Below are 11,164 nucleotides of genomic sequence, written 5' to 3'. Positions count from 1 at the left end.
GAAGTTTGCCAAAAAGGCACCTAAAGGACTCTGACCATGAGAAACAAGATTCTCTGGTCTGATGAAACCAAGATTCTCTGGCCTGAATGCCAAGTGTCATATCTGGAGGAAACCTGGCCTCATCCCTACGTTGAAGCATGGTGGTGGTAGCATCATGCTGTGGGGATGTTTTTCAGCCGCAGGGACTGGGAGACTAGTTTTTATCGAGGGAAAGACGAACGGAGCAAAGTCTAGATCCTTGATGAAAACCTGATCCAGAGCGCTCAGGACCTCAGATTGGGGCAAAGGTTCACCTTCCAACAGGACAACGACCCTAAGCACACAGCCAAGAAAACGCAGGAGTGGCTTCAGGACAAGTTCTGAATGTCCTTGAGTGGCCCAGCTAGAGCCCAGACTTGAACCCAAACAAACATCCCTGGAGAGACCTGAAAATAGCTGTGCAGCGACACTCCCCATCCAACCTGACAGAGCTTGAGAGGATCTGCAGAGAACAATAGGAGAAACTCCCCAAATACATGTGTGCCAAGCTTGTTGAGTCATACCCAAGAAGACTCGAGCCTGTAATCGCTGCCAAGAGTGTTTAAACAGGCCTCCCGGGTGGCGCAGTGGTTAAGGGCGCTGTACAGCAGCGCCAGCTGTGCCATCAGAGTCCCTGGGTTTGCGCCCAGGCTCTGTCGTAACCGGCCGCAACAAGGAGGTCCGTGGGGCGACGCACAATTGGCCTAGCGTCGTCCGGGTTAGGGAGGGCTTGGTCGGTAGGGATGTCCTTGTCTCATCGCGCACCAGTGACTCCTGTGGCGGGCTGGGTGCAGTGCGCGCTAACCAAGGTTGCCAGGTGCACGGTGTACCCTCTGACACATTGGTGCGGCTGGCTTCCGGGTTGGATGCGCGCTGTGTTAAGAAGCAGTACGGCTGGTTGGGTTGTGTATCAGAGGACGCATGACGTTCAACCTTCGTCTCTCAAGCCCGTACGGGAGTTGTAGCGATGAGACAAGATAGTAGCTACTACAACAATTGGATACCATGAAATTGGGGAGAAAAAGGGGTAAATAAAATGTTTAAAAGTGCTTAAACAAAGTACTGAGTAAAGGGTCTGAATACTTATGTAAATGTGATATTTCTGTTTAAATTTTATTATACATTTGTCAAAAATTCTAAACTTTGTATCTTTTTGTTTTGTCGTTATGTGGTGGTGTAGATTTATGAGGGGGAGGACGAATCAATTTTAGAATAAGGCTGTAACAACAAAATGTGGAAAAAGTGAAGGGGTCTGAATACTTTCCGAATGCACGGTAGTTACAACAATGGTTAAAATAAATTACAACGGTTTGGTTACCCTGCTACATCTGCTAGCCAAATAGGGGAGCAACAGCCTAACAGCCCACACACCTGAAGCATATTATCGTCAGGCAAGGTTTATCAAGCTGGCTCTGCTACACTACAGCAAGTGATGAGACGATTGATACTGGAGCTCCGATTCAGATTTCAAAGCGCTATTGATCTAACACAATGTACCGATTTGAAGCTTTGTTTGATCACGTGGTTTTAACCAATCAGCTTCCAGGATTAGTCCAACCCATTGTATAAATGGCAATTATAAACTGGGTGGCACGATTCATAATTATAGGATTGAACATATACCATGATTCAAATAATCAAAGCTTGATAAGTTGGTTATTTTAATCAGTTGTGTAGGCCTAGGGCAAAAAACAAAATGTGCACCCAGTCTCAGGACTGAGTTTAGGAAACACTGTTCTAGAGTGTGGAGTATTTAAGTGATAATGCCCTCGAAGCCGGTGTTTGGAGGAAATATTGGCACAGGTGTTGTTAGGCCCGAGATGAAGTCGAGGTCAGACAAACTGTGCCGATATATCCTCCAAACACCGGCTTCGAGGGCATTATCAGTTTTATACAACGGGTTACCAACATATTCAAATAATGATTGACATATTTTCATGAAAAAATATATTTTATATTTTTCATTCATAGTATTTCCTCCTTCCACAAGATAAAGTCCCGGCACAAATCTAGGGTTGCTACTCAAACTGGCTGGTCGTTCGTTCTATCGGTTCAGTTGCTAGAGACGTGACATACTGGCTGGCAATGTTCGTATCCCTTGCTTGCTAGCTACCCAACTATGGATAATTTACAGTCACGTCAAACAGTGCAGCCAGAATAACAGCAAATTAGCTGCATTTGCGTTTGTTTAAGCTATTTTCTAGTGACATTTATTTTGACACATCCATAACAATGAGCTAATGATGCACGATTTCGCAAGTAGAAAATGTGCTCTCTTGCCAGGACACTGTTGTTCAGAGGAGCTAACCAACAACACAGCTAACACAATGACTTCAAGCTGAAGCTGGAAAGACAGCAAACTAGCTGCACTTTGTTTCTTTGACCTGTTTTCTATTGATAGATCTTTGTATATATCAATTGAAATGATTCTGATTCATGATTTCGACTAGCTGAGAAAAGCTGCCTGCCTGTTTGCTCATCCCGACTACCGACATGTTCATTACTATGGGACAGCTGGAGATTAGATTTTAATATTGAAACAATGTTGCAAAAGTCAGAGAGACAGACAGCAAGGTTTATACAAATCTCCGCAGTTGAAAACGTAATGATAGTCTAAAAGAAATGTGAGATAATGTCTAGATGCTTTTTATCATGGAGATCAAGTTCATGGCTGGCTGAGCTGATGAGACAGTGGATTGCGCAGTCAGATGGAACAGAGTAAATAGGCATTTTAACGTCATAGATTTAGCCAGTGACAACTTGCGGAATAGACACCGGGTGGAATGCATTTTTAACCAATCAGAATTCAAGATTAGACCCACTCGTTGTATAAAACCTGTTAGTTCATATGCCTTGCAACCGTGATACACAGGCCTAGAGGCAGAGACAATAAGAAGGCACAGAATAAATTCAACCACACCTTTGTTTCATCACAAAACCGGAGAGCAACCTCTGCCATAATCTCCACCCGGCACAGCCAGAAGAGGACTGGCCATCCCTCATAGCCTGGTTCCTCTCGAGGTTTCTTCATAGGTTTTGGCCTTTCTAGGGAATTTTTCCTAGCCACCGTGCTTCTACACCTGCATTGCTTGCTGTTTGGGGTTTTAGGCTGGGTTTCTGTACAGCACTTTGAGATATTAGCTGATGTAAGAAGGGCTATATAAATCAATTTGATATTGCATCTAACAAACAGTTACATGACCTACAGCATGGTCAAGCAAGTTAATGTTTCCAACATCTTCGGACGACAAAACAACTATTTAGAACCACAGAGAGTTACCGCAAATCGCAAAGAAAACAGGACCTACCTCCACTATTCCAGTACTACTTCAATTTCAACATCATCAAATTACCTATGCTTAGTCTAATACATTGACAACTAAAAGATACCAAAAACAATTAAGTCCAATCAACATAAGCTAAATATGATGTGGCTGTCCATGGTTCTGATTTCTGTGTGCGTGTCTGTGTGTGCGTTCGCGCAAGTAGAAAAAACATATTGCCATCCTCCTTTCTTTCATGTTGACGAAACGGTCTATCACACAGTCATTCAGTACCTACTTTTATTTTTTGTTGTCTTCCTAGGCTACCTGGCTAAAATGCTTCCTCGCTAGCCTAACATCCATATATGGGCAATGTCAGCTAGTTAACATTAGCTTTCTACATCTAGCTGCAGTTGAAGTCGGAAGTACATATACCTTAGCCAAATACATTTAAACTCAGTTTTTCCACAATTCCTGAAATTGAATTGAAATTCCCTGTTTTAGGTCAGTTAGGATCACCACTTTATTTTAAGTGAAATGTGAAATGTCAGAATAATAGTAGAGAGAATGATTTATTTCAGCTTTTATTTCTTTCATCACATTCCCAGTGGGTCAGAAGTTTACATTGTTAGGTTCTTATTTTTCAGAGGAAATAACCCACGGACACTAGAGAAGCTTTAACCAAGTTTAATCATTCCCAAAGGTTCTGTACAGCTGTAATCAGACAGCAAAACATGTCAGACATCACAGTTATATACATCCTACTTAAAAGACACTCCCTCTCTCCATCCTTAGTTTATGCCCAAGAGAAAGAAGGTAACCAGATACTAACCCTGATTACTCCCTTAAGGGGAACTGACCTCACCCCTCACCTCAACCCCTCCTCCACCTAATCCACAGCTCTCCTCTCCTCCATCAAACACATTCCAAAGCCTTCTGGGTTGTTACAGACTCTTTCTATTCAAGGCTTCGTCTCTATCATTTATTTCATATCTCAATGTTCAAAGTTTAGCCGATTCCAACAAGGCCAACAGTCAGTGTCCAGAATTCAGTTACTTTATAGGCCAGCAGTCAGTTTCCAGATTTCAGTTACTTTATAGGCCTGCAGTCAGTTTCCAGATTTCAGTTACTTTATAGGCCAGCAGTCAGTGTCCAGATTTCAGTTACTTTATAGGCCAGCAGTCAGTTTCCAGATTTCAGTTACTTTATAGGCCAGCAGTCAGTGTCCAGATTTCAGTTACTTTATAGGCCTGCAGTCAGTTTCCAGATTTCAGTTACTTTATAGGCCAGCAGTCAGTGTCCAGATACTTTATAGGCCAGCAGTCAGTGTCCAGATACTTTATAGGCCAGCAGTCAGTGTCCAGATACTTTATAGGCCAGCAGTCAGTGTCCAGATACTTTATAGGCCAGCAGTCAGTGTCCAGATACTTTATAGGCCAGCAGTCAGTGTCCAGATACTTTATAGGCCAGCAGTCAGTGTCCAGATACTTTATAGGCCAGCAGTCAGTGTCCAGATACTTTATAGGCCAGCAGTCAGTTTCCATATTTCAGTTACTTTATAGGCCAGCAGTCAGTGTCCAGAACTGTTACTATTCAATTTAACCCATATTAACTTAAATTAGGACTATTCTGTTTATTCATGGATACAGGGACACTCTTGAATGGGATATCAAAAGTGTATGTACACAGGTTATCCCCAAAAAGACCGTAAGTGGGATATGAGCTACTTTCCGGAATACTGTGCATGTGTAAATGTGGTCAGTGTGAGTTGCTATGGCTGCGTTTACACAGGCAGCCCAAATCTGATTGAAAAAAATTGGAATTGGGCTGCCCATAGTAATGACCATCAAGAAGAGGTATATCATTGGTAAAGATATTTTTGTAGCTGTTAAGTTGTGTTTTTTTTGTTCTCCAGGGGAAACTAACTTCTAAGGATGTGTTTAGACAGGCAGCCCAATTCTGATATTGTTTTCATTAATTGTTCTTTTGACCAATCAGATCAGCTCTGAAAAAGATGTATAAAATCATTTCACATCAGGTCAAAAGACCAATTAGTGGGCAAAAATATCAGAATTGGTCTGCCTGTGTAAATGCAGCCTAACATTCCATGCCAGTGATAAAGCAAAAGGGAAGGGGACTCGTGTGGTCTACTAAATACAAAAACTTGTCAGTTGGAGAAATATTTTGTGGTCCTCAAAATAAAAGTTGTGGTCTACTACATATGGAAAAACAAAGCAAATTGTTAAAAACTAAAAAGATTAAGGTAATCAACACAAAATACCTTGGGTTTACAATTATCGTAATGTATTTCTTTTTTATTCTTTTACATTCTGCTTATTCTCCAATCTTCATGTCATTAATTACAATTGAAATGCTTAATTAGCACCCTTAAGTTTTTGACATTTGACATGAGATGGTCCCAATACTAAGGCCATGTTGGTTGCTTCAGATAAATACATTGTTATAAAGGGCCTTGATCTAGCCAATTCTTCAATCATAATCTCAGTACAGTTAACCAGATAATTATGCTACAGTTTGTGTACATCTGTGATGCAACATTTTGTATCAAATGTGAATCAAATCCAGTATTGGAAGAAGGCATGATCAACACGGCGGTAGATGCTAGCCATTGCAGCACATGTGACTGCGTGGTCTTATATCCTCACCATGTAGGCACAGGTTATATTACTACAATTTAATCTAATTCCCTCCGCACTTAAGCTACAGTAGCCTACTTTAAATAGTTTTTTCTCAATTTGTCCAGTTTTACCCATAACAGAATAGGTCCAACTATTACCCCCCACTGTTGGCCATAATAAATAAAAAAATGCAGGAATAATGGCGCTTGGTTAAAGATCACAGAAGGTAGGTTGCACTATAATTGGGGAGGATGGTCTCGTGGTAATGGCTGGAGCGGAATTAGTGGAATGGTATCAAATACATCAAACACATGGTTTCCATGTGTTTGACGCCATTACATTTGCTCCGTTCCAGACATTATTATGAGCTGTCCTCCCCTCAGCAGCCTCCTGTGCAACAGATCTAGGTTCAGATTGCTCTATCCCCAATTCTAGAGGGAGTCGGCCCCTTTAACAGTGGTGAGGCGCAACTTCTACCAAGCCTTGTCCCATACTATGTGCTGAAATCAACTCTTCTATTGTTGTAATGCCACACTTTAATCAGAGATTTGACTTATACCTGAGCAACTAGGTCGTGGCTAAATGTTTTCGAGTATGACACAAATATTAATTTTCACAATTTGCATAAACTCCAGAATGTTATGAAGAGTGACCAGATGAATTGCAATTAATTGCAAAGTCCCTCTTTGCCATGCAAATTAACTGAATACCCCCAAAATATTTCCACTGGATTTCCGCCCTGCCACAAAAGGACCAGCTGACATGTCAGTGATTCTCTCGTTAACACAGGTGTGAGTGTTGATGAGGACAAGGCTGGAGATCACTCTGTCATACTGATTGAGTTCGAATAACAGACTGGAAGCTTCAAAAGGAGGGTGGTGCTTGGAATCATTGTTCTTCCTCTGTCAACCATGGTTACCTGCAAGGAAACACATGCCGTCATCCTTGCTTTGCACAAAAAGGGCTTCACAGGCAAGGATATTTCTACCAGTAAGATTGCACCTAAATCAACCATTTATCGGATCATCAAGAACTTCAAGGAGAGCAGTTCAATTGTTGTGAAGAAGGCTTCGGGGCGCCCAAGAAAGTCCAGCAAGCGCCAGGACCGTCGCCTAAAGTTGATTCAGCTGTGGGATCGGGGCACCACCAGTACAGAGCTTGCTCAGGAATGGCAGCAGGCAGGTGTGAGTGCATCTGCACGCACAGTGAAGCGAAGACTTTGAGGATGGCCTGGTGTCAAGAAGGCCAGCAATGAAGCCACTTCTCTCCAGGAAAAACATCAGGGACAGACTGATATTCTGCAAAAGGTACAGGGATTGGACTGCTGAGAACTGGGGTAAAGTCATTTTCTCTGATGAATCCCCTTTCCAATTGTTTAGGGCACCCGGAAAAAAGCTTGTCTGGAGAAGACAAGGTGAGCGCTACCATCAGTCCTGTGTCATGCCAACAGTAAAGCATCCTGAGACCCTTCATGTGTGGGGTTGCTTCTCAGCCAAGGGAGTGGGCTCACTCACAATTTTGCCTAAGAACACAGCCATGAATAAAGAATGGTACCAACACATCCTCCGAGAGCAACTTCTCCCAACCATCCAGGAACAGTTTGGTGACGAACAATGCCTTTTCCAGCATGATGGAGCACCTTGCCATAAGGCAACAAAACAACAATACTTTAGGTCCATGGCCAGGAAACTCCCCAGACCTTAATCCCATTGAGAACTTGTGGTCAATCCTCAAGAGGCAGGTGGACAAACAAAAACCCAAATTCAGACAAACTTATTATGCAATGGGCTGCCAATGGGCTGGCCCAGAAGTTAATTGACAGCATGCCAGGGCAGATTGCAGAGGTCTTGAAAAAGAAGGGTCAACACTGCAAATATTCACTCTTTGCATCAACTTCATGTAATTGTCAATAAAAGCCTTTCACACTTATGAAATGCTTGTAACTATACTTAAGTATTCCATAGAAACATCTGACAAAAATATCTAAAGACACTAAAGCAGAAAACTTGTGGAAATTAATATTTGTGTCATTCTCAAAACCTTTGGCCACGACTGTGTGTATAAAATATCTGGCCTATGACACAGCTTGACCAACGAAGTGCCAGGGTAATACAACACCAGCAAATAAAACGAGTGAAATTGCAGGTATGCATACGGATAAAATAATTAAACATGCTTAGTGGTCTACTTCACAGATTCACAAAGAGTGAATAACAGTCTATTACTGCAATACATTAACTGTTAAATAGTCATATATATTTACACACATTTATTTTAATACATACATAAAATGACTATTGAGCTACCTTTTCTCTGGGAAACTAAGACTGTATCCATAAAGATATTTGAAAGAGGCTTTGATTGTACAGAGAACATGAAACATGGTAGACATATAAAACCGTCACCTGTAACATGTTATGAAAGTGTGCTGACTGGTAGAGAACCTTTGCATCCAGATGTTCTATGTGCAGTGGTAGCCTGAATCAGCAACCTAGAACTCAGTTATGCCATGATAGTTCTGCAGTGGTTTTCTTCATAGGTTCCGACCACCTTGCTCCTTCACTTGTTTCTCTGTGGCCAGATACCACTTCTTCACCTTGGTGTTTTCCATCACGTCGTAAAAGGCCTCCAGGTCCTCCATGGATCGGAGGACTCCATACACCGCCTTCAGAACGAAAGTCATTATTTACACCGCTGATAACATATCAAATAATTAAGTCAAGAGTTGGGTGTCTTGAAAAACTCTTAAAATAAAATGTATTTTTATTACTAAATTGAGGTCCCTTGTCAACATGTGTATTCAATTTAACATGTCAATGTAAATTGTACCCAACTGAAATGGAATTTCCTTTCAAACTGTCACAACAACCCAACAAATCTTACCAGATCAGCGAGGTTGGGTTTGTCACCACCCATGAATTTCCTCTTCCTCCCAATAGCTGTTATCCACTCATTCACAGCCATGTACAAATCTTCCCTTACATCATCCTGTAACTTGTACCTATGTGGGGGCAGGAACAGAGGGGAAGACCAGGCACAAACTCACATTGACCAGCATACTGAAGAGAATGAAATTGAAAACATTCCATATAAAATCTAGTAATTTGCAACGATTGACAGCAATCTGAAACTCACCAGATTTTCAGGACCTTGGAGGCCCAGAACATATAGAAGGCCCCTCCATACTTGGCAAAAGGAACAGAACCAAAGTTGCCCTCACGCACTATGTGGTCATAGGTGGCTAAGGCCTCAGCGGGAGTCCTGTACACATTAGGCTTTATCCGGTTCACTAGCCAGTCATCAGCCCACTGACGCCATCGTACCTCCTCCCTGGAAAAAAGAACAGAGATTTGCCCAGTCCAAAAACTACCTCTAGCTAGCCCATATTCCCTATGAAGTTATGTAGATCTGAAAGAACTGGAATCAATTTGGAGGGTAGCTCCACCCTGGTGAAATGTGACATTTTTCAGCTATATTGCTTATACCCATCACTTTACAGATGTACTCTAGCGCATGTAGAAAATATTGAACAAATCACAACAATAAAATTCTTAGATCAATACAACATAGAGCTAACTTACTTTCTGGCATTTTTAGATGTGTACACCTCAGTGATCTTAATCTCATTCAACATCACCCAGTATTTGTTAGTGTACTCCAGAACTTCATTCCCCCAGGCATTGGTAGACGGGAGTCTCGGAAAGTACTTTACAACCTCTGACATCGTTCTTTCTCTGCAAAGTAAAAGAGAACAGAGGTATAGAAATAAGTGATATTGTAGGGTTGAAATGCAATAGGTCATTCTGCTTTTTATGTAATTACATTATTTACTTACTTGTCAATCATGCATGTCTTCATTGCACTGATAATGACAGACGAGTTGTTCAGTTGCTGTTTGACAAGCAATTCGAGAAAGATGGTTTTATTAAACAAAAGGTAAAAAAATTGAGTACTTGCTTGAAACACTTTTTCTTCAAGTTTGAGATCTACTCTGCTTACCACAATTTCTTTCCCCTCCACCATAAGAATGGGCACCGTTTGGTACTCCGATGACCATTTGATCTCCGTGTGCATGACAGGGTTGACTTCCACAACCTTGTATGGAAAACCATAGTAGTCGAGGAATGCCCGCACTTTGCTGCAGTATGGACAGGTCTTGTACTGGTATAAGGTAAACGTTAAGTCGGTGGCAAACGTCAGGTCAGAGCCGTGGTTTGTGGGGATGCTATATTGGAGATTGGGGAGCTGTGGGTAAATATACGATTACATACAGTGTTTATCCCAATATCATTATTTCTGATCCGTTGCAGCAAAACATGAGACATACTTTCAAAAGTACAGTGCAACTACATCAAGTTTTGTGGACATCCGTGGAAAAGCTGTAGACCGTTAGAGAGAGAGCGACAGATACATCGTAATAAAGAATGCATGAGCCACAATGAATGAGGTTAAACAATGAATGTGACATTGAATAGTTAAATGTAGTTAAAAGTACACATAGTTAAAAGTACGAAGCATAAATGGTTGAAATCCTTACATTGGGCAATTCATCCTCTGCAAAATGCTGTTGAAATGAGAATTGTATGGTTTGATACAAGCCGACTCCCCCTCCGAACAAAAAAGCGAACCCAAAGACGCGCCTGTTGGTTGCGCGCAGGGGAAGAGTGGAGATGAGTTTGGATCCAAACGTGGTGCCGCCTGTGCCATATGCCCTGGCACTGCACCTCGACGGGAAATTAGATATCAGCCTAGCAGTTGCACTTTTGGCTATCGGAACCCGCAAAATATCCCAGCCAGTCCGCCAAAAACTGTTGTAACTTGAGGCTGACATTTTTGGTTTACACAACCTGCTCCCACAATGCATCTAGTCTGACCAAAAACAGCGAAAACTTCCGTGTTCGTACACACGTGGTTAGGATGTTATATCACCGGCCACGTTCCATACCGCCTGCAATGTAGTCGTGCTGCGCAACTTATTATGTGTTTCCTGCCATGTTAAACTCTACTTGCGTTTGAAGAAATCTGATACACATCTGATTGGTCCCAGACCTCCACAAATGTAGGTCTAGTGTTTGACAGGGACGGCTAAATAAGATTGTACATTCTGCGCAAGGGGACTAGCCTACAATATAGGCAGTTTGGAACGCAACCACCATTACTGCGCTACAAATGTCAGAAGAACATTGTTTCAGATAATGCAACAACTTAAATTTTTCATCTACAAGTAATTAAAATGTTCTGGTC

The 11,164-nt window shown here is 41.9% G+C and overlaps 1 protein-coding gene across 1 annotated transcript; it reads right to left on the bottom strand.

Moving 5' to 3' along the window:
• Window positions 1-3,952: 3,952 nt before the first annotated feature.
• LOC109868705 (prostaglandin E synthase 2) lies at window positions 3,953-11,140 on the bottom strand. The gene is made up of 7 exons (XM_020458426.2): window positions 10,458-11,140; window positions 9,920-10,165; window positions 9,756-9,811; window positions 9,502-9,654; window positions 9,056-9,250; window positions 8,804-8,921; window positions 3,953-8,585 (listed from the first exon to the last, which is right to left on the bottom strand). The coding sequence occupies exons 1-7, from the start codon at window positions 10,782-10,784 to the stop codon at window positions 8,454-8,456; spliced, it is 1,227 nt and encodes a 408-aa protein (XP_020314015.1). The 5' UTR covers window positions 10,785-11,140; the 3' UTR covers window positions 3,953-8,453.
• Window positions 11,141-11,164: the final 24 nt, after the last annotated feature.

The sequence above is a fragment of the Oncorhynchus kisutch genome, linkage group LG23 (genome assembly GCF_002021735.2).
Source record: "Oncorhynchus kisutch isolate 150728-3 linkage group LG23, Okis_V2, whole genome shotgun sequence".
NCBI lineage: Eukaryota > Metazoa > Chordata > Actinopteri > Salmoniformes > Salmonidae > Oncorhynchus > Oncorhynchus kisutch.
The sequence above is the reverse complement of the archived record's forward strand: the minus strand, read 5'-3'. Positions and strand labels throughout refer to the sequence as shown.

Excerpts from the sequence above, each read along its gene's own strand:
- LOC109868705 (XM_020458426.2), bottom strand. The coding sequence starts at position 10,784 with ATGCATTGTGGGAGCAGGTTGTGTAAACCAAAAATGTCAGCCTCAAGT. Across the intron at positions 9,251-9,501 it reads ACATCTAAAAATGCCAGAAA|GGAGGAGGTACGATGGCGTC; the intron begins GTAAGTTAGCTC and ends TCTTTTTTCCAG. Across the intron at positions 8,922-9,055 it reads TCCAAGGTCCTGAAAATCTG|GTACAAGTTACAGGATGATG; the intron begins GTGAGTTTCAGA and ends GCCCCCACATAG.